The 21,620-nt window shown below is 49.4% G+C and overlaps 3 protein-coding genes across 10 annotated transcripts; 1 reads left to right on the forward strand and 2 right to left on the reverse strand.

Moving 5' to 3' along the window:
* Positions 1–1,502: 1,502 nt before the first annotated feature.
* HYPK (huntingtin interacting protein K) lies at positions 1,503–6,076 on the reverse strand. Of its 3 annotated transcripts, XM_033190335.1 has the most exons (5): positions 3,985–6,076; positions 3,350–3,639; positions 2,947–3,002; positions 2,221–2,272; positions 1,909–2,079 (listed from the first exon to the last, which is right to left on the reverse strand). In XM_033190335.1, the coding sequence occupies exons 2-5, from the start codon at positions 3,533–3,535 to the stop codon at positions 1,984–1,986; spliced, it is 390 nt and encodes a 129-aa protein (XP_033046226.1). In that variant the 5' UTR covers positions 3,536–3,639; positions 3,985–6,076; the 3' UTR covers positions 1,909–1,983. The 3 variants fall into 3 exon arrangements, with proteins under 3 accessions (XP_033046224.1, XP_033046226.1, XP_033046227.1); XM_033190333.1 differs by lacking the exon at positions 3,985–6,076 and having other exon boundaries at positions 1,503–2,079; positions 2,947–3,055; positions 3,350–3,487; XM_033190336.1 differs by lacking the exons at positions 1,909–2,079; positions 2,947–3,002; positions 3,985–6,076 and having other exon boundaries at positions 2,213–2,272; positions 3,350–3,652.
* SERINC4 (serine incorporator 4) lies at positions 4,116–9,491 on the forward strand. Its single transcript, XM_033190345.1, has 12 exons — positions 4,116–4,248; positions 4,645–4,821; positions 4,989–5,167; positions 5,632–5,711; positions 6,125–6,218; positions 6,784–6,995; positions 7,188–7,283; positions 7,389–7,515; positions 7,897–7,969; positions 8,382–8,430; positions 8,562–8,715; positions 8,882–9,491. The coding sequence occupies exons 1-12, from the start codon at positions 4,147–4,149 to the stop codon at positions 9,093–9,095; spliced, it is 1,557 nt and encodes a 518-aa protein (XP_033046236.1). The 5' UTR covers positions 4,116–4,146; the 3' UTR covers positions 9,096–9,491.
* A 541-nt stretch (positions 9,492–10,032) lies between these two features.
* SERF2 (small EDRK-rich factor 2) lies at positions 10,033–12,375 on the reverse strand. Of its 6 annotated transcripts, none has more exons than XM_033190337.1 (3): positions 11,701–12,375; positions 10,999–11,107; positions 10,033–10,397 (listed from the first exon to the last, which is right to left on the reverse strand). In XM_033190337.1, exons 1-3 carry the CDS (start codon positions 11,705–11,707, stop codon positions 10,112–10,114), a joined length of 402 nt encoding a protein of 133 aa, XP_033046228.1. In that variant the 5' UTR covers positions 11,708–12,375; the 3' UTR covers positions 10,033–10,111. The 6 variants fall into 6 exon arrangements, with proteins under 6 accessions (XP_033046228.1, XP_033046231.1, XP_033046229.1 ...); XM_033190340.1 differs by having other exon boundaries at positions 10,033–10,374; positions 11,701–12,103; XM_033190338.1 differs by having other exon boundaries at positions 11,618–11,752.
* Positions 12,376–21,620: the final 9,245 nt, after the last annotated feature.

Consider the following 21,620-nt stretch of genomic DNA (forward strand, 5'->3'; position numbering starts at 1 on the left):
TTTTTTTTTTTTTTGAGATGGATTGTCACTCTTGTTGCCCAGTCTGGAGTGTAGTGGCGCAATCTCTGCTCACTGCAACCTCCACCTCCTGGGTTCAAGAGATTCTCCTGCCTCAGCCTCCCGAGTAGCTAGAATTACAGACATCCACCACCACCACCACCATGCCCAGCTAATTTTTTTTTGTATTTTTAGTAGAGCTGGAGTTTCACCATTTTGGCCAGGCTGGTCTCAAACTCCTAACCTCAAGTGATCCACCTGCCTCAGCCTCCCAGAGTGCTGGGATTACAGGCGTGAGCCACCACGCCTGGCCCTGATTAACCTTTAAAGTAAAATTACCTTCTCTCTAGGATAGGAAATGGCAGGTAGAATGTATTATGGCTCAGAATATGAATACCAATCAATTTTTGTTTTGAGACAGTCTTGCTCTGTCACCCAGGCTGGAGTGCAGTAGCACCATCTCAGCTCACTGCAGCCTCAACCTCCCAGGCTCAAGCAAATCCATCTCGGCCTCCAGAGGAGCTGGGACCATAGGTGGGCATATGCCACTATGCCTGGCTTTTTTTTTTTTTTTAATTTTAGTAGAGACAAGGTTATGCTATGTTGGCCAGGCTGTTCTGGAAATCCTGACTTCATGCAGTCCTCCCAGCTCAGCCTCCCCAAAGTGCTGGGGTTATAGACATGAGTCACCACACCTGGCCCAACCTTTGGTATCTTCTAGTCTTACCATGTTCTAACCCTCAGGCATCTAAATTCTTTTTTTGGCCAGGGGGGCTGGGTGGGGAGGGGAGGCCAGTAGAGACGAAGTCTCACTGTGTTGCCCAAGCTGGTCTCAAGTGATCCTCTTGCCTCAGCTTTCCAAGGTGTTGGGATTACAGGCGTGAGCCACCATGCCTGGCCCCTAAATTCTGTTTGTTTGGTTTTGTTTTTGACACAGAGCCTCATTCCATCACCCAGGCTGGAGTACAGTGGCACAATCTCAACTCACTGCAACCTCCACCTCCCTGGTTCAAGTGATTCTTCTGCCTCAGCTTCCTGAGTAGCTGGGACTACAGGCATGCGCTACCACACCTGGCTAATTTTTTTTTTCTTTTTTGTATTTTTAGTAGAGACAGGGTTTCACCATGTTGTTCAGGCTTTTCTTGAACTCCTGACCTCATGATCCACCTTAGCCTCCCAAAGTGCTAGGATTACAGGTGTGAGCCACCGGGCCCGGCCTTTTTTTTTTTTTTTTGAGATGGAGTTTCACTCTTTCACCCAGGCTGGAGTATAGTGGCGTGATATCAGCTCACTGGAACCTCTGCTTTCCAGTTTCAAGCAATTCTCCTGCCTTAGCCTCCCGAGTAGCTGGGATTACAGGTGCCCGCCACCATGCCTGGCTAATTTTTCTCTTTTTAGTAGAGATGGGGTTTCACGTATTGGCCAGGCTGGTCGAACTCCTGAGCTCGTGATCTGCCTGCCACAGCCTCCCAAAGTGCTGGGATTAGAGACGTCAACCACGGCGTCCAGCCAAATTTTTTTTTTTTAATCACTCGAAATCAAGCATGTTGTAGGTACCAAAATTCTAACTCAAGGTGGCCTATGAACTGGGTTCATAACTTACATCTATCTATACGTATAGTGGCTCCTAGGCAGGTAGCTGGCCTTTTAGATATTCATAAGCTGTCTTGGAGACACATGCCATTTGAGTACAGTAATTCTGCTGAGACTCCAGATGTACCTTATTTACTGTTGAGAGCTAGTCAAATGAGACTGTCCTGCCCCCCTAGCATCTGCACATGAGGTATTCTTCTACACTAATTTTTCATACAGGTGTGCTAGATTTTAATGGGTCACTCAAATTCAGTTATTCTCCAACATATAAATTCCCCACAAAATATATATATAGTATATACTCCACTTGACCCAAGATGATAGAACTGAAAAAGACAAAAAAAATTTTATTGCCATAAATTAATCCAGTAGGTATATTTGTGGAAGCACGCGTCAGTTGGTTAGGGCAATAAGCGCCTCTACCACGTTGCCCATGTGTTCCCGCAAGCTGCGTTCTGCTGCTGCTCGAGATATCTCCATCTCGGTCATCTGCAGAAAAAAACCATGTTACATAGATTCCCAGGCATTAATGTGCAACCAAATATTCTGACTCCGCTTGTTTCAGGAAACAACCCAAATTAAGCAGAATAGCCTCCCCTCCCCATACAGTACTTAGGCACTACTACTCACTATCAGCTCCAGATCTTCCTTCTTGATAGTGACTTTTGCCAGTTCTTTCTCCCTGCAAATGTTTAAGTATATTAGGCCTCATTCTCAACCAACACCATAAACTCCCAGGAAGGGTCATTCCCAGATGTGCCCTGTAAAAAAATCTTGATAAGCCCTTGATTGAAAGTAAAAACTCCAGGGCCGGGCGCGGGAGCTCACGCCTATAATCCCATCACTGTGGGAGGCAGAGGCGGGCGGATTACCTGAGGTCGGGAGTTTGAGACCTGCCTGACCAACATAGAGAAATCCCGTCTCTACTAAAAATACAAAATTAGCCAGGAATCCCGTCTCTACTAAAAATACAAAATTAGCCGGGCGTGGTGGCACATGCCTGTAATCCCAGCTACTAGGGACGCTGAGGTAGGAGAATCGCTGGAACCTGGGAGGCGAGGTTGCAGTGAGCTGAGATCGTGCCATTGCACTCCAGCCTGGGCAACAAGAGCGAAACTCCGTCTCAGAAAAAAATTAAAATAAAAAATAAAAACTCCCACTAATACTCCTTTCCCCTGGAGTCTTGGCAGCAGGAGTTGCCAGGAGGCTTTCTACTAACAAAGTTGTGGCGCCTAGATCTGCAGGAATTGGTGATAAAGTTGAAGAGCGGTATAAAGGCTTAATAATGGTTTCTATTTTTGTCTGGGGAGCGGGGAGGGAAGAACTGTTAAAAGTTGGCTGCCCCTGAAGACTTACCGCTCCTGTTTGGCTTTCTGCTCCCGGGACCTTCTGTCTCCAATCACAGACATGGCCTATGGCAAAGGCAGGTCTAGTTACTGCACCGCTACCCACAATTCCCAATAATCTACAAGGCCAATAAAACAAGCGGTTCATGTATGGATTCACGATGACAAGTGTTACCAGGTAGCAAGGACCATGTTTAATTCCATTCTATGCACCTGAGGTCCCCTTAAACCCCCTATCAAGTTCCTTAAGGCAAGCGGCGGGCTCCGGTGACCCTTGTTTCCCTCGGCTCTACCCTACTGCCTCCTCCTGCCATCGGGATCAGAACCCCGTCTTGGAATGCTGGCTTCCAGCTACAGCCTCAGAGCCCCCCTCTGCTCTCAGCCCGCCCCGACATGCTCTTGGCCAACCTCACCGTCTCCAGATTGGAACTCTGGATCTCCTTCTCCTCCGCATAGTCGGTGACCCGCTCCAAGTCCGCCGCACCGCTGTCATGCTTCCGTGGCTTCTCGGGAGGCCGCTCTGGTCCACTGCTCTCAGTCTCTAATTCCAGCTCCACATCTCCCTCAGTCGCCATATCTATTTCACCACGCCGCCGCATAAGCCCCACCTCACGGCGACTTCCGGCAACTGACACAGCTTCCGCTCGGGGAGGAGGCGGAGCTGGCCCTGGGCCACACCTTCTTTCTGCTCCAGTTCTAGAAGCTTCAGCGAGGAAGGTGGTTCGTCTCTCAGACTTCCTTTCGGGTTTGTACAGTGTTTTGTGCAAGGGCTTTCTCTCAGACCTAACCCGTCACCGCTCCAGCCCACCCCACCGACATCCTTACCACCTCATAAACTAGGAATAGTTCCCTCAACACAGAGACGCACCCACCTCAGGGAACTCCGTTCAACCTGAATGGATGACGTCTAATCCTAAACCAATTTAAGAATGCTAATCCACAGGGGGCCAGATAGACAAACTGCCCCATAATCTGGAGAGAACAGCCTGAGTGGCCGCAGTGTTGAGGCCCTGAGGACAAAGCTCCTTCACAGGGCGTTTGCATTTACCACATCCTGGAGGTCAGTGTTCTCTTCCAGACGTCCGCATTCTGCCCGGGACCCGGTGCTCAGCCCCAACACAGTGGCAGTCCAATGGGCTGAGGACAGAAGGAGCTGCTGCTCTCATCTGCCTTCCATCTGGTGGACCTAAGCCTAATCCCTGGGACAAGGATGGTGGGTGCCAAGGCCGGCCCCAGCCCCAGCACCTCCCTGGGCCTGGCACAGCAGCGCAGCGGAGGCAGCAGTGTCCTAGTGAAAAGCCCCTTCTGTCAGGTGAGAGGGTGCGAATGGTAGAGTGGCCGAAGCTGGGGAGGAAAACATGCAGAAGCCAGTAAAAACGACAGGACTCTTTTCTCCTCTAATGTCATTCTGGTACTTTGCCCCCGGTAATCTGTAAATGTCTCCCGCCATGTTCCCAGCCCCAGGTGTTTAGGTCTAGAGAAAGGTCAGGTATCTCAAGCCTGCTTACAATGAAAGCCCTACTAAGTTGTCAGTGGAAGGCAATCCCAAATGGCTGGAATCAGCTTGAAACAGAACCTGAGTAAAAGGAAGAAAGGGGAAGGGGAAATTCTGGAATTCAGCCTCCTGGGTTAACCTCACACATACATTAACGTATGCCTTTCCTCAGCAAGTCTCCACCTCGCTGCCTTGCATCTGCTCTACCCCCAGGTGTGCTGCTGTGGGCCTGCTCCTTGTGCCAGCTGCTGCCACTCTAGGTGGCCCTCTCTCACCGCATCCACTTGCAGCCGCCTGTTCTACATCCTCCTCCATGTGGGGGCCTCAGCAATCTGCTGCCTCCTGCTGTCAAGGACAGTAGTGGAAAGGGTGTGGGGCAAGACACACAGAGTAAGTGAGAGGGGGTGGGGTTGTCAGGTGGGAAGAGATAAAAGGAAAAACCCTAAGATAGATTTCGGTTGGGGGCAGGAGACAAATGAGTGGTCATACCCGTGACAAGTAGGTACCTTTCCATGCATTATGACTTGTCCTGCCATTTCTCACACACACACTCCCAGATCCAGATGCCCTCGGGGTTGTGTGCCCACCTGTTTGGCCTCTCTGACTGTCCAGTGCTCAGTGGCTCTGGGGCTGTGTACCGAGTATGTGCAGGAACCGCCACCTTCCACCTGCTGCAGGCTGTGTTGCTGGTCCACCTCCACTCCCCCACCAGCCCGCGGGCACAGCTGCATAATAGGTTTGTGTGTACTTTCTGGGTGGGGAGGGGGCAGAGGAGGGAAAGTAGACACAAGCTGGGTAAAGGAAATTCCGGAATGAAGTAATAGCACTGTAAAAAGACAGAAAACAGGTTTAAGTCCCTGCTTCTGGTGTACTTGCTGTATAACCTTGAGCCAGACACTTATCCTCTTTGTGCTCCTAGCATCTAAAATGAAGATAACAGTGAGGTTATCTTGGTAACATAATCCTTTATAAACTGTAAAACATTGCCCAGATGCTATTATTTAAGTATCTTTGAGTTAGAATTTGGAATAAGGGGCAGTAGGCCTGTCCCAGCCCCCTCTCATTTGGGATTGGTTCCTCCTTGTCTCTTCTGTCCTCTTTCCTATATTTTTGGTTTCTCTTTTGCCTTTGCCCATAGGCACTCTCCACTGTCCTTTGCCTTTTCTTCTGAGTCTGGTTTTCTTTCTCCCTCCTAAGCAGCTTCTGGCTCCTCAAGCTGCTGTTCCTGTTAGGTCTCTGTGCTCTTGCCTTCTGCATTCCTGATGAGCATCTCTTCCCAGGTACTCTCCCTCCCATACTCTTGGCAGGAGTAGGCTAAGTTTTCTAAGATAACAAGTGGGTAACAAGAGGAGTAACAGCCGGGTGCGGTGGCTCACACCTGTATTCCCAGCACTTTAGGAGGCTGAGGCGGGCGGATCATGAGGTCAGGAGATTGAGATCATCCTGGCTAACATGGTGAAACCCCATCTCTACTAAAAATTCAACATATTAGCCGGGCGTGGTGGCACGCACCTGTAATCCCAGCTACTCGGGAGGTGGAGGCAGGAGAATCACTTGATCCCAGGAGGCAGAGGTTGCAGTGAGCTGAGATCACGCCACTGCACTCTAGCCTGGGTGACAGAGCAAGGCTCCCTCTCAAAAAAAAAAAAAGTAACGATTTGACCACAATTTTCCACCGGTGCCCATCTTGCAGCATGGCATTACGTTGGCATCTGCGGAGGCTTTGCATTCATCCTACTGCAGTTGGTGCTTATTACAGCTTTTGCCCATTCCTGGAACAAGAACTGGTAAGGGGCACATAACCCTAAAGCCTCTTCCTGGGGAGGTTTCTAGTAATACTACAGGGAGAGGGCTGGGCAAAAGGCACGGCAGAACACTGGTCCCACAGCTTCCCACTGAGCAGTATCAAAAAAAGCTTAGGAATGTGATGACTGTGTGAGCCAAGTAGGATGGAGAGTCACAGCAGTCTTCTGGGAAGATGGGAATAGTTGGTAATGGGTAAAAGAGTTGGAGCACTGGCTGGGCCCAGTGGCTCTCGCCTGTAATCCCAGCACTTTGGGAGGCCGAGGTGGGTGGATCATGAGGTCAGGAGTTCGAGACCAGCCTGGCCAACATGGTGAAACCCCATCTCTAGTAAAAACAAAAATTAGCCAGACATGGTGGTAGGCACCTATAATCCCAGCACTCAGGAGGCTGAAGTAGGAGAATCACTTGAACCCAGGAGGTGGAGATTGCAATGAGCCGAAACCGTGCCATTGCACTCCAGCCTGGGCAACAGAGCAAGACTCCCATCTCAAAAAAAAGAAAAAAAAAAGTTGGAGCTCCAAGCCACTGCCGACTTTCCACCCTTAGGCAGACAGGTGCAGCTCAAGACTGCAGCTGGTTCCTGGCTGTCCTGCTGGCCACCCTAGGATTCTACAGCATGGCAGGTGTGGGAGCTGTGCTCCTATTCCGCTACTATACACACCCAGCTGGCTGCCTGCTCAACAAGATGCTCCTCAGTCTGCACCTTTGCTTCTGTGGCCTCATCTCCTTCCTCTCCATCGCTCCTTGCATCCGCCTCAGTGGGTACATTCCAGGTTTTGGGGGCCTTAAAAGCGTAGCAAGTTTCATTACCTCCCTAATCTCAATTATTTCATAAAAGAATCTCTGCTTCCCTACCCCCACCAAGGGATGGGGAGACAGAAGTACAAGTGGGGGTAGAAATGGAGGAAATTGCCAGCCTGTAGACTAAAGCAATGATACTCACTCCCCAGAGCAACCCCGCTCTGGCCTTCTACAAGCTTCTGTCATCAGCTGCTACATCATGTATCTGACTTTCTCTGCGCTGTCCAGCCGTCCTCCAGAGAGAGGTAAGGGACAGGACCTGGATCCTCCATGCTAAGACCTTTTTTTGCCCCTGCCAAATACCTAGCTCATTGTTCTTAATACCCATCTCTTCTGTTGTCCCTTCCCAGTAATCCTTCAAGGACAGAATCACACCCTGTGCCTCCCTGGCCTGAGTAAAATGGAACCCCAAACACCAGATACCTCTCTAGCAATGCTGAGTGCTGGCATCATGTATGCTTGTGTGCTTTTTGCTTGGTGCGTAAGTGTCAAGGGTGGAGGTATGAAAGGACGGTGCCCAAGACAGGGAAGGATGGTCAGGAGAATGTCTGGGACCATAGAGTTTAGAGCAAGACGAGAGTGAGAAAAGCTCTCCACAAACAGGGACAAATTCTAAGAATAGTACTTTGTTAGATGATCTGTATGAGATGAAGGGGGTTGGGGGAATGATTTGAGAATTTAAAATATGTCCAAAGATCTTAGGGCTCTCCCATGAATAGAATTCCAAATCTTTGGTGGAAAAGGGCACAGGGAGTATGGTACCCTTTTGAGGATTACCAGTATGGACCAATTGGTAGTAAATGCCCCCAGATAATACCTATTTAACTAGACCAGCTTAAGAACTCTATTATTTCTCAGCAATGAGGCCTCCTACCTGGCTGAGGTATTTGGACCCTTGTGGATTGTCAAGGTTTACCGCTATGAGTTTCAGGTGAGGAAAAAGAGCTCAATACCCCAACACCCTCCCTCCCCCACACAAAGACACACACACATCCTACCAACCTCTACCCAGAATGCTGATTATAGCTATTACCTTTTATTGAGTACCCACAATGTGCTAGGCAACTGTGCTAGATACTTTTACATAATCTCATTTAATTTAACCCTCACAACAACCCTGTGAGGTAGGTATTTGCTCCATTTTACAAATGGAGAAATCGAGGCACAAAAGATTAAACATCTTACCAAAGTCTGCACAGCCAGTTATATGCTGGAGCTAGAATTTGAACCCAGGTGTGCCTCCACTTTTTAATACTAGACCAATCTTTTCACGAGGGAAGTTTCCTAGATTAACACCCTCACATCTTTTAAGACCATTCCAAAACCTGCGTTATGTTTTGCAGAAGCCCTCACTGTGTTTCTGCTGCCCTGAAATAGTGGAGGCAGACGAAGGTGAGTGCCAAGTGAGAAACCGAAGTGTGGAGTGCCGTAAGAACCCTCAAGAGCCTTAACAAAGGTAGTTGGGGGAGAGGAGAAGAGGTGTTTCGGCAGCACTGCTCCCAGCAGCCATTTCATCTCTCCAGGGCAAAGGGGTGGTGCTGCTAGGCCAGCTGACCAAGAGACCCCTCCAGCTCCTCCAGTCCAAGTCCAGCATTTTTCCTACAACTATTCTGCCTTCCACTTCGTCTTCTTCCTTGCCTCACTCTATGTCATGGTTACCCTTACCAACTGGTTCAGGTAAGATGGAGGTGGGCCTTAGATACTCTCCTGAAGAGCTGTTTTACAGAAAGAGCAATTCAAGGCCATTCCAGACACGTGGGTCTGCCATAATTGGTGAGGAGGTAGAACACATCTAAAAGCTAAGGCCCTTCATACTCTCTAACCAGAGCCTTTGGTTACACAGCTATGAGGGAGCAGAACTGGAAAAGACCTTCATCAAGGGTAGCTGGGCCACCTTCTGGGTCAAGGTTGCCTCATGCTGGGCCTGCGTACTCCTCTATCTGGGGCTGTTACTGGCACCACTCTGTTGGTCCCCCACCCAGAAACCCCAGCCCCTTCTCTTGAGGCGCCACCGCCACCGCATCATATCCCCAGATAACAAATATCCTCCAGTCTAAGTCCTTTTCACAAACTGGGGTTCTCCTGACATTGTACTCCTAGAGTTGGCTCAAGGGGAACTGTCCAGCCCAGCTCAATACCTCAAGGACACATGGGGCGTTATCTCCCTTTGGGCTGAAGTCAATACTATGAACTCGAAGAAGTGGTCCAATACAGTCTAATGCGCTGGGCAGAGTGTCTGACTCACTGGAGCTACTGTTGCTGCATCCCAGCTCAAGAGCCTAACACCCAAATCAGCAGCTCAGGAACCACTGCTGATCCCAGCAGACAGTGTGGCACCAGCCTTTTCCTGGCTCTTGGGCTGGAAGTGGGGGTGGGGAAAGACCAACAGGGACTGAAGACTCGGCATTGCCCTTGGAGAAAGGAAAATAAGCAGTTCAGCCCTGGGCACACGGATATAAGAAGCCCGGACACAGAACAAACCAGGGCATAGGAAGAAAGGAGCACAGAGCTACCCCAGGTTTTAATCCTGATCTTGAGGTCAAGGGAAGCGGGAAGACAAAACCACCCTCATTCCACGAGGAATGACAGAAGAGAATGTGAACACTTGACAGCAGCTGACCATGGGAAGTTGGTGAGCAGCAGGATTTTTTGGCCAACTTTCAAGTAGACGAACAAACTGAGGAAGAATGAGGAAGAGAGGCATAAACACAGATCTTGCAGCCTTCACTCTTAGGCCAACTCCATCCTAGAGATGGTGTTCAAGGGTGGGGAACAAAAATCACAGAAAAGAAGTCTCTATGGTTCTTTGAGGATTCCTCTACCGCATATCCGGAGTACTTGTTTGGTTGTCATTGCATAATAAAAGGCTTCTGTGATGTTTCACTGATTAAGCCTGTATCCACAATCTGAGTCTAAAGAGTTCTCCCTTTTTGGTGGGAAAGGGCAGTCATTCCTCCAACCCCATCCCCCCAAGTCCCCAGTCAAACCAGGCGCTCAAGGAATTACAAAGCTACTTTTAATACTTTGGGGTGAGCCCCACAGGAATAAAAAACACTGGGAAGGGGTAACCCCCTCACCCCCGGGAGTGGCCCAGGGGGAGAGAGGCTACCTGAGGGGAAGGAAGCACAAAAGGGACCCACTGCAGACTCAGGGCAAAGGGAATGCCATCGGTGCTGGGACCTGTGAGCACTACAGGAGGAAACGCGAGCGTGGTGGGACTGGCTCCAGGCACACAGGCGAAGGGCAAGAGGGTTGGACACGAAGCCACAAAGCTACTTGGGTTCCTCCTTCTTCTCGTTTGCCTTTTTCTGCTTCTGCTGCATGATCTCCGAGTCCCTGGGGGTAGAGATGATGGGGCACTGGGAGGTACCAGAGGGCAAAAAGGACAAGATGCAGGGGGATGAAGGGCACAAAGGATAAGATGGAAGTGGATGGGACTAAGTTCAGCGTTTGGCTGCTGTACTCCCACCCTAGGAGAACAAGAGGAAGAGAGCTGAGGCTCAAAAGGCAACCAGTCTCCATTTGGCTGTTGCCCAAGGGGTCAGAAGTCTGGCGACACAGGCCCAAGGCTCTCTATTCTGTGTTGAGTACCACACCCAGCAACACCAGTGAGTAGGTTGGGAGAAGGGAGGAAAACCGAACAGCAAGGAGGGCCAAAAGTACTGGGCTGCCATAACCACAACTGTATTTAAAATGTGAAGCTCCCTGCCCTTGCCCTTAAGGTCAGACCCAGGGACGCTCAGAAATCAGACTGAGGGCAGGTGCCCGCCCCCGTCCTTTCCTGTAAGGCTGTGAGCTGACAATTTGCAGGGTGGGGAGGAAATAAAACCCTAGAGGAAGCAATGCACTCTGCTCCTCACGACTAGTCCAGATTCAAGCCCTGAGGTAGGTCTCTCCTACTGTAACCCTTGGTCTAACCCAGGTCTCCACCGTCCCTTTCCCTCCCCTCCCTGGGGCTACCTCTGCTTGCGGGCGGCAGCAGAAAGCCCGTCATCTCGGCGCTTTCCCTTAACCGAGTCGCTCTGCTTTTTCATATTCTTCTGGCGGGCGAGCTCACGCTGGTTACCGCCTAAGGAAAGAAGATTAAAGGTGAGATGCGGGGGCCGCTCTGCCCACACACCGGCGACCCTTCTACCCCAGCACGGCCAGCAGCAGGATCCAACACCACTTCAATCCCCGGGCCCCGACAACGGCCCACTTCGAGGCCCAGGCTGCTTGGGGTAGGGGGGAGTGGCGAATCTGCCACGGGCCAGGTCAAAATGAGGAGCGGAGAAAAGGGGTCCAAGGGGCCAGCTGGAGGCATGTTTTGGGGCAGCGTGGGCCCCAAACAGCTGGCGGGGTGTGTGTGGACGGTTTGGGTCTCTGTGGGGGATGGGTTGACTTGTGGAGTAGGGGGCTCTGGGCCTATCACCGGAGCACTAGCCTTCTCCTCACACCGCGGAAGATCCGGGAGGGCCTATGCCTAACGCGAAGGGGTGGTCCCGTGAAGTGGCCGTAGGCAAAGGGCTCGATTTCCGGACACCGAGTGTGAGGGTGGCTACAGAGCGCGCCCAGAGAAAGGCCTCGCTAGGGAAGCTACCGAAGGTCAAAGCAGGCGACTTGGCGGTCGTGTTTAGGGTGAACGGAAAGAAAAGGGCAAGGAGAAGAGGGCTCGGTGCTCACGGGTCATGGCGACAGCAGCGGCTCCGACCTGCCTCCGTTACGTCCCCTCGTTCTGTCCGACGTTGCAGGTCCCGCCCCTTCTCGCAACGTAACGCAGTCGTTCCTTTCCTCCCCGCCCCTTCGCCCCCGGGAGCCGGCTCCCATTGGACAAGAAAAAGCACGTGGGTCCACGGGTCGTGCTTGAGCCGGGGAGGGTAAGTGGCGGAGGGTCGCGGGCGGAGCGCTCAGCGTGGGGCGGGGCCTCACGAGTGAGGCGTAGGGATGGGCCTGGAGAAACTAGGCCGGGTCACGTGGGCAGAGTGGGGGTGGAGGGGTGCGGCTGGCGATGTGGCGCTCCCGTGGCCTCGAGCACGTGACCGTGCAGAGTGACCTCATGCGGGGACAGTTTGGGGTACTGACAAAGTCGCCCTGAAAGAAAGCCCGGAGACGGAGGGCGGGGTTTCAACCAGTTCTGTGTTACGAGTACTCTACGACTGAACTTGTTCTTACGATCACCTCTCAGCCACTTACTTGGACACGGGTTGTTCACAGCTCGCTTAAAATCAAGTACAAACACAACTTCAGAAACCCGCTTCTATTGCCATTGTCCCCTTCCACGCCCCTTCACTGTAGAAAATCGCAGCCACATCTGGTATTTCCTAAAACTCGTCCCTGCTCGTTTTCCCCCAGAAAGTTTAAATGTGAAGATGCAGCTTGCAAGTATTGGAGGACTCTAAAAGTCACAGACTATGGAGTTGGATCACTGGCTGAGATTAGATAATGCACATAGTATGTCCGCTTTTCCCCTCTGGATCTTTCATCACTGACCATCGCCACCAGCCACACCCGGTTTTGTATTAAGACCCTGGAAGGCCGAGCGCGGTGGCTCACGCCTGTAATCCCAGCACTTTGGGAGGCCAAGGTGGGCAGATAAGGATGTCAGGAGTTCAAGACCAGCAGCCTGGCCAACATGGTGAAACCCCCTCTCTACTAAATATACAAAAAAATTAGACTGGCATGGTGGTGCGCGCCTGTAATCCCAGCTACTTAGGAGGCTGAGGCAGGAGAATCGCTAGAACCCGGGAGGCGGAGGTTGCAGTGAGCCGAGATCGCACCATTGCACTCCAGCCTGGGCGACAGTGCGAGATCCCGTCTCAAAAAAAAAAAAAAAAATGACCCTGGAATAAGGCCGGAAGCAAAAATTAAACTCATTCTCATTGCCAGTTCCATTAATCTGTCTACAAGACCCTCCTCCAGACCTGAGGAATTAGCTGGATAAAGGAGAAATGTTTATGAAATAGCACAGGAAATGATTGGTTGTAAATATTAACTTGTGACTCTCTTCAGCTAGTGCCCACAGCACAACCAAGTTGAGGTTCAAACTTCAAACTGGCTTCACCTTAACATAGAGCTGATGGAAAGTAATAAATCTCAATCAGAACCATCCTCACAATTTCTTCCATACCAAAGTATCTGAATGACAATTACTAAATATTTTTGTATCAGTCTTAAATAAAAGATATAAATCAAACTTCATATTCCTATAGTACGTCTAAAATCAATATCACTTGCCGACAGAAAGTAAGTATAAAATGAAATACATAATTAAAGTATACCAAAATAGGTGGGGCATGGTGGTTCACACTAGTAATCCTAGCACTTTGGGAGGCAAAGGCAGGAGGATTGCTTGAGCCCAGGAGTTTGAAACTAGCTTGAGCCACATAGAACCCCCACTTCTCTACAAAAAAAAAAGTAATACAATTAAATAAATAATATCCAAATTATGTCTTATTTCAGAGTGTTAAGCCTGGAACCTAACCTTTTTATTTTTTGGGAAGGTCTCACTAACCCATATGGGAGTGCAGTGGTAAAATCTCAGCTCACTACAACCACCACCTCCCACGCTGAAGTGATTCTCCTAGCTCATTCTCCAGAGTAGCTGGGACTACAGGTGCATGCCACCACGCCCAGCTAATTTTTTGTTTTTTTATTGTTTGTATTTCTTGAAGGGATGGGTTTCACCACTTTGCTCAGGCTGGTCTCGAACTCCAGAGCTTAGGCTATCCACCTGGCCTCTGACCGCTCTTAAAAACAGAAAGTAACAAGTGTTAAAGAGTTAATAAGAAGCTGGGCGCGGTGGCTCATGCCTGTAATCCCAGCACTTTGGGAGGCCGAGGCAGGTGAATCACGAGGTCAGCAGAGACCATCCTGGCTAACACAGTGAAACCCCATCTCTACTAAAACATAGAAAAAATTAGCCGGGCGTGGTGGCAGGTGCCTGTAGTCCCAGCTACTCGGGAGGCTGAGGCTGTAGCAGGATGAGCCGCAGACAAAACCTCTCAGACACCCAGTTGTGGAAGGAAAGGCTTTATTCAGCTGGGAGCATCAGCAAGCTACTCCCTTAAAATCCAAGCTTCCCAAGTGCACAATTTCTGTCCCTTTTAAGGGCTCACAACACTAAAGATTTCATATGAAAGGGTTGTAATTGATTTGAGCAAGCAGGGGGTATGTGACATGGGTTTCATGCACTGGTAGTCAGAGAGAAACAGAACAGGGCAGGGAGTTTCACAATGTTCTTCTATACAATGTCAGGAACATTGGTTTCTAAGTCATAAGTTGATTTTTAACTACCGGGTTTAGGCCAGGGAGACCCAGGCCTGGTTCTGGGCCTGGCGCCGGACTGCCTGTCTTTGGTTTTCCTTCATTGTTTTTTTGTTAAAACAGGTACTGAGTATAAAACAATATGAGAGGGTCTCTCTCTTTCCTCAAGGCAGGAGAATGGCGTGAACCTGGGAGGCGGCGCTTGTAGTGAGCCACGATGGGACCTCTGCACTCCAGCCTGGGCAACAGAGCCAGACTCCTTCTCAAAGAAAAAAAAAAAGGGTTAATAAGAAAGGCTGGGCAAGATGGCTCACGCCTATAATCCCAGCACTTTGGAAGGCCGAGGCAGGTGGATCACCTGAGGTCAGGATTTGGAGACCAGACTGTCCAACATGGTGAAACCCCGTCTCTACCAAAAATACAAAATTAGCCAGGCATGGTGGTGGGCTCCTGGAATCACAGCTACTTAGGAGGCTGAAGCAGGAGAACTGCTTGAACCCAGGAGGCGGAGGTTGCAGTGAGCCAATATCGTGCCACTGCACTCCAGCCTGGGAGATACAGCAAGACTCCATCTCAAAACAAATAAATAAAAATAAAAAAATTTAAAAATGGCCAGGCGCAATGGCTCACACTTGTAATTTCAGCACTTTGGGAGGCCGAGGCAGGCAGATCATCTGAGGTCAGGAGTTTGAGACCATCCTGGCCAACCCCAGGCCAGGCCAACATGGGTGAAACCCCATCTCTACTAAAAATACGAAAATTAGCTGGGTATGGTAGAGCGCGTCTGTAGTCGCAGCTACTTGGGAGACTGAGGCGGGAGAATCGCTGTAACCCAGGCGGCAGAGGTTGCAGTGAGCCAAGATCGTACCACTGTACTCCAGCCTGGCAACAGAGCGAGACTCCGTCTCAAAAAAAAAAAGAAGAAAAAAAAAGAGAGACTGGGTGCGGTGACTCACGTGTGTAATCCCAGCACTTTGGGAGGCCGAGACGGGGAGGTCACGAGGTCAGGAGATCGAGACCATCCTGGCTAATACGGTGAAACCCTATCTCTACTAAAAATACAAAAATAAATAACTAGCTGGGTGTGGTGGTGGGCGCCTATAGTCCCAGCTACTTCAGAGGCTGAGGCAGAAGAACGGCGTGAACCCAGGAGGCAGAGTTTGCAGTGAGCCGTGATCACGCTACTGCACTCCAGCCTGGGCAACACAGCGAGACTCCATTCCCCCCCCAAAAAAAAGAGTTAATAAAAGACACCCAAGCTGGAGTGCAATGGCGTGATCTCGGCTCACTGCAATCTCTGCCTCCTGTGTTCAAGCTATTCTCCCACCTCAGCCTCTCGAGTAGCTGGGATTACAGGCATCCACCATCATGCCCAGCTAATTTTTGTATTTTTGTTTTTCTGGAGATGGGGTTCCATCATGTTGGCCAGGCTGGCCTGGAACTCCTAACCTCAGGTGTTCCTGAGGTGATCTGCCTGCCTTGGCCTCCCAAAGTGCTAGGATTACAGGCATGAGCCACAGTGCACAGTCAGCATTGGGTATATCTTGATGAGCAGAACATATTCCTATTATCATGAAAGATACCAAGAGAAGAAAGCTCTCTCATACACTTTCTCTCTCTCTCTCTCCCTGTCTGCCTCTCTCTCTCTAATATCCATATATGTATTTGTATGTCTGTGTGTCTACATATATGAATTTTTGGATTTTTTGGAGACAGAGTCTCACTCTGTCACCCAGGCTGGAGTACAGTGGCATGATCTCGGCTCACTGCAACCTCCACCTCCCAGGTTCAAGCCATTACCATGCCTCAGCCTCTTGAGTAGCTGGGATTATAGGTGCATGCCACCACGCCTGGCTAATTTTTATATTCTTTAGTAGAGACGGTGTTTCACCATGTTGGTCAGGCTGGTCTCGAACTCCTAACCTGAGGTGACCCACCTGCCTCGGCCTCCCACAGTGCCGGGATTACAGGCACAAGTCACCATGCCCGGACTGTATTTTTTTTTTTTTTAATAGAGACGGGGTTTCACAATGTTGGCCAGGCGGGTCTCGAACTCCTGACCTCAAGTGATCCACCCACCCCAGCCTCCCAAAGTGTTAGGATTATAGAAATGAGCCACCATGCCCCACCTATATATGAAAACTGATTGTGATAATAGCTTTAAAGGAAAATAACAGATTCCACGCAAGGATGAGATTCAAAATGTTTCACAGTGCACACAGCTTAAGCACTGACCCATAAAAACAGATGTCAGTGTAATTTGAATGAAGACTTTGTGAACAATTCCACCTGGTATGAAGTAACTAAATAGTTCTGCTGGTGCTATGAAGGGAGTACACCTGTGGACACTGTAGACTTTAATTTTGATTAGGGAGGTGAAGTAAGTGGTATCTGAGCTAAAGCAAAAAGATGAGGAGTTAGCCAAGTCCAGGAGGGAAGGGCAGGGAGAACATTTCAGGAGGGAACAGCACGTGTGAATGCCCTAAGGCCCTCCTCCCTCAGGTCATCCCATCAAGAGCCACAGGATTATTGTGTAGGTAAAGGGCAAGTCACTAATGCCTAATGAGCAGGGTAGTGTGAAACTAGGTCAGACAGGGAGGTAGGGTTGTGACAAGATCCAAGTTACTACTGCTAATATAACTACAAGCTAACACCAGGTGGTTTTTATTTGGTACATTTAGTGTACTTTTCTAATTTAGCCTTACGATGATCTTTTGAGGTGTCATTATCCCCCTCCTACCGATTTAGAAACCTCGGCCCTGGCAGGTTAAATAACTTTCTCAGCGAAACTGAGATAATAAGGGGTGGAGCTGAGAGTCTAACCTAGCCTGTGCTCTTCATTAGCAGAGTGTAAGTTTTGAAAAGATCACTTTAGGCCGGGCGCGGTGGCTCAAGCCTGTAATCCCAGCACTTTGGGAGGCCGAGACGGGCGGATCACGAGGTCAGGAGATCGAGACCATCCTGGCTAATACGGTGAAACCCTGTCTCTACTTAAAAATACAAAAAACTAGCCGGGCGACGAGGAGGGCGCCTGTAGTCCCAGCTACTCGGGAGGCTGAGGCAGGAGAATGGTGTAAACCCGGGAGGCGGAGCTTGCAGTGAGCTGAGATCCGGCCACTGCACTCCAGCCTGGGTGGCAGAGCAAGACTCCGTCTCAAAAAAAAAAAAAAAAAAGAAAAGATCACTTTACCAGTAGATAATGGATTACAGCATGATAAGACCAGTCAGGAGACTATCACAGGCAACAGGCTTTAGCTCTCAGTTTAAATGTTACCTCATGGAGGCTGCAGTGAGCTATGATGACGCCACTGCACTCCAGCCTGGTTGACAGAGTGAGACCCTGTCTCAAAAAACAAACAAATAAATAAATATTACCTGAGAAGTGGTTCTCCTATTATTCTTTTTCCTTACACCTTTGTTTCTCTTTGAGAACATCGGCCGGCGCAGTGGCTCACGCCTGTAATCCCCCAGCACTTTGGGAGGCCGAGGCAGGTGGATCACCTGAGGTCAGAAGTATGAGAGCAGCCTGGCTAACATGGCAAAACCCCATCTCTACTTTAAAAAAACAAAAATTAGCCAGGCATTCGGCCGGGCGCGGTGGCTCAGGCCTGTAATTCCAGCACTTTGGGAGGCCGAGACGGGTGGATCACAAGGTCAGGAGATCGAGACCATCCTGGCTAACATGGTGAAACCCCGTCTCTACTAAAAAAATACAAAAAACTAGCCGGGCGAGGTGGCGGGCGCCTGTAATCCCAGCTACTTGGGAGGCTGAGGCAGGAGAATGGCGTAAACCCGGGAGGCGGAGCTTGCAGTGAGCTGAGACCCGGCCACTGCACTCCAGCCTGGGTGACAGAGCGAGACTCCGTCTCAAAAAAAAAAGAAAAAAGAAAGAAAAAGAAACCCCGTATCTACTAAAAATACAAAAAAAATTAGCTGTGCATGGTGGCACATGCCTGTAGTCCCAGCTACTCGGGAGGCTGAGGCAGGAGAATAGCTTGAACCCGGGAGGCAGAGGTTGCAGTGAGCTGAGATTGTTCCACTGGACTCCAGCCTGGGCGACAGAGCGAGACTCCATCTCATAAAACACAAAAACAAAAAAAACCCAATAATAACTGTAAACTATATATCATTGGTTTGTGCAGCTGAACCCCTAATATTCCTACCATCCCTCCTTTATCACTGAAGAGCAATGCAATTTTGAGAAATTCTCTGCTGGACACGGTGGCTCACACCTGTAATCTCAGCACTTTGGGAGGCCGAGCGGGAGGATCCCTTGAGTCCAGGAGTCTGAGACAAGCTTAGGCAATATAGTGAGACCCTGTCTCTACAAAAAATTAAAAAATTAGGCTGGGCGTGGTGGCTCGTGCCTGTAATCCCAGCACTTTGGGAGGTCTAGGCAGGCAGATCACTTGAGGTCAGGAGTTCAAGACCAGCTTGGCCAACAGGGTGAAAACCCATCTCTACTAAAAATACAAAAATTAGCCAGGCATGGTGCACATACCTGTAATCCCAGCTACTCAGGAGGCTGAGGCTAGAGAATTGCTTGCACCTGGGAAGAGGAGGTTGCAGTAAGCCAAGATCGCACCACTGCACTCCAGCCTGGGCAATAGAGTGAGATACCATCTCAAAAAAATAAATAAATAAAATAAAAACAATTTTTAAAAAACTAAAAATCTAGCCAGGTATGGTGGTGTGTGCCTATAGTCCCAGCTACTCGAGGGTCTGAGGTGGGAGGATGGCTTGAGCCCAGGAGGTTGAGGCTGCAGTGAGCTGTCATCATTACCACGGCACTCCAGCCTGGGCAACAGAGCAAGAGCCTGTCTCAGAAAAAAAAAAAAAAAAATTCTGGTTGGTCAAGGTGGCTCAGGCCTGTAATCCCAGCATTTTGGGAGGCCGAGGTGGGCAAGACTACCTGAGGTCAGGGGTTCAAGACCAGCCTGACCAACATGGTGAAATCCCCCCATCTCTACTAAAAATACAAAATTAGCCGGGCATGGTAGTGCATGCCTGTAATCCCAGCTACTCTGGAGGCTGAGGCAGGAGAATCACTTGAGCCCAGGAGGCAGAGGTTGCAGTGAGCCAAGATCGTACCATTGCACTCCAGCCCGGGCAACAAGAATGAAACTCTGTCTCAAAAACAAAACAAAACAAAACGAAATTCTTCCCCTTCAGCCTATACTCCAAGTGTGGTACTGAATGGCTAAGTCAATCAAAGTAAACTAATCCCTTTTAATATTGATTGGTTTAGGAACTTAGCCTAATCACATTATTTTGTGGTATTCACCTGGTAACAGTTATTGGTTCAGGAGTGAGCATGTGGCCTAAATTAGCCTGATCAGACAAAAGAGAAGGACTTTTTTTCCATTGCTAGGGTGGTGACGATGCTGTTTCCCATTGACATGAATGAGGAAACACATAGCCCATACTGCTCCTAGCAGCTCTAGTCTATCACGTAGAAGAGAGCCACCCTTAGGTTGAAGCAAATGAGTAGCAGAAAGATTCTTGGTACTTAGTCATGCTGTTGGACCACTGGATACCTCAACTGAAACATTTGTTCTACACTGAGTTTCCTGATGTGGGAACTACCACATTGTTTTGTTGGTTTAAGCTACCTTGAGTCAGGTTTCTGTTACTTCAGCCAAATACATTTTATTTTATTTTATTTTATTTTTTTTTGAGACAGAGTCTCGCTCTGTAGCCCAAACTGGAGTGCAGTGGCCGGATCTCAGCTCACTGCAAGCTCCACCTCCCGGGTTCATGCCATTCTCCTGCCTCAGCCTCCCGAGTAGCTGGGACTATAGGCACCCGCCACCTCGCCCGGCTAGTTTTTTTTGTATTTTTTTAGTAGAGACGGGGTTTCACCGGGTTAGCCAGGATGGTCTCGATCTCTTGACCTTGTGATCCGCCCGTCTCGGCCTCCCAAAGTGCTGGGATTACAGGCTTGAGCCACCGCGCCCGGCCCCACATACATTTTAATCAAACACAGACAAGAGAAACAGCATATACCTAGTCCCTGAGAGGGGGATAAGCTTGATAATTAGATGAATTTAGGCCTTATATAATGAAATGGTCCAGTCAGATTACCTTGAAGTGCAACCAGCTCTTTCCATGCATACCAAACGTCAACCAGCTTTTTAGTACCTTGCTTGTAGAGATGAATATAGAGCCTAGGATCACCAAGCATTGGAGAAAACAGTCCTAACATAAAAATAGACCCCAAAAAAACACAAACAGAAAATTCAGTCTCACAGCTGGGCATGGTGGCTCATGCCTATAATCCAGGCACTGGGAGGCCGAGACGGGCAGATCACTTGAGGTTAGGAGTATAAGACCAGCCTGGCCAACATAGTGAAATCCAGTCCCTACTAAAAATACAAAAATTGTTTTAGTGGGGTGCGGTGGCATGCACGTGTAATTCCAGCTACTTGGGAGACTGAGGCGCAAGAATTGCTTAAACCCGGGAGGCAGAGGTTGCAGTGAGCCGAGATCAAGCCACTGCACTGTAGCCTGAGGATACAGAAACAATTCAATTTCAAGACCACAAGAAAATCAGAGACACAGGACTATTAATAGCATTCTTTGAGAGAGAGGATATTGAACAACAACAGGGAGTTTATAAAAACAGATATTCAAAAAACAGCCAGGAGTGGTGGTATGCACCTGTAGTTCTAGCTACTCAGGAGGCTGAGATGGGAGGATTGCCTGAACCCAGGAATTCGAAGTTGCAGTGAGTCGTGATCTCCCCACCATACTCCAGCATGGGTAACAGAGCAGACTATGTCTCTAAAAAAGAGGAAAAAATAAAAGAAAGAAAGAAACATTCAGGCTGGGCGCAGTGGATCATGCCTGTAATCCCAGTACTTTGGGAGGCCGAGGCGGGCAGATCATTTGAGGCCAGAAGTTGGAGACCAGCCTGGCCAACATGGTGAAACCTCGTCTCTACTAAAAATACAAAAATTAGCTGGGTATGGCGGCAGGCACTGGTAATCCCAACTACTTGGGAGGCTGAGGCAGGAGAATAGCTTGAACCTAGGAGATGGAGGTTTCAGTGAGCCAAGATCGCGCCACTGCACTCCAGCCTGGGCAGCAGAGTGAGACTCTGTCTCAAAAAAAAAAAAAAATACATATATATATATATATATATAAACTAAATAAGGGCTGGGCATGATGGCTCATACCTGGAATCCCAGCACTTTGGGAGGCTGATGTGGGCAGATCACCTGAGGTCATGAGTTCAATACCAGCCTGGCCAACATGGCAAACCCTCGTCTCTACTAAAAATACAAAAATTAGCTGGGTGTGGTGGTGCACACCTGTAGTCCCAGCTACTTGGGCGGCTG

This window comes from Trachypithecus francoisi, unplaced genomic scaffold (assembly GCF_009764315.1).
Source record: "Trachypithecus francoisi isolate TF-2019V2 unplaced genomic scaffold, Tfra_2.0 Lachesis_group3, whole genome shotgun sequence".
NCBI lineage: Eukaryota > Metazoa > Chordata > Mammalia > Primates > Cercopithecidae > Trachypithecus > Trachypithecus francoisi.

Excerpts from the sequence above, each read along its gene's own strand:
- HYPK (XM_033190333.1), bottom strand. The coding sequence starts at position 3,429 with ATGACAGCGGTGCGGCGGACTTGGAGCGGGTCACCGACTATGCGGAGG. Across the intron at positions 3,056-3,349 it reads AGAGTTCCAATCTGGAGACG|ATTATTGGGAATTGTGGGTA; the intron begins GTGAGGTTGGCC and ends TTGGCCTTGTAG. Across the intron at positions 2,273-2,946 it reads CAGAAAGCCAAACAGGAGCG|GGAGAAAGAACTGGCAAAAG; the intron begins GTAAGTCTTCAG and ends AAACATTTGCAG.
- SERINC4 (XM_033190345.1), top strand. The coding sequence starts at position 4,147 with ATGGTGGGTGCCAAGGCCGGCCCCAGCCCCAGCACCTCCCTGGGCCTG. Across the intron at positions 6,219-6,783 it reads CATTCCTGGAACAAGAACTG|GCAGACAGGTGCAGCTCAAG; the intron begins GTAAGGGGCACA and ends TTCCACCCTTAG. Across the intron at positions 7,970-8,381 it reads TTTACCGCTATGAGTTTCAG|AAGCCCTCACTGTGTTTCTG; the intron begins GTGAGGAAAAAG and ends TATGTTTTGCAG.
- SERF2 (XM_033190337.1), bottom strand. Across the intron at positions 10,398-10,998 it reads GCTGCCGCCCGCAAGCAGAG|TGCCCCATCATCTCTACCCC; the intron begins GTAGCCCCAGGG and ends GGTACCTCCCAG.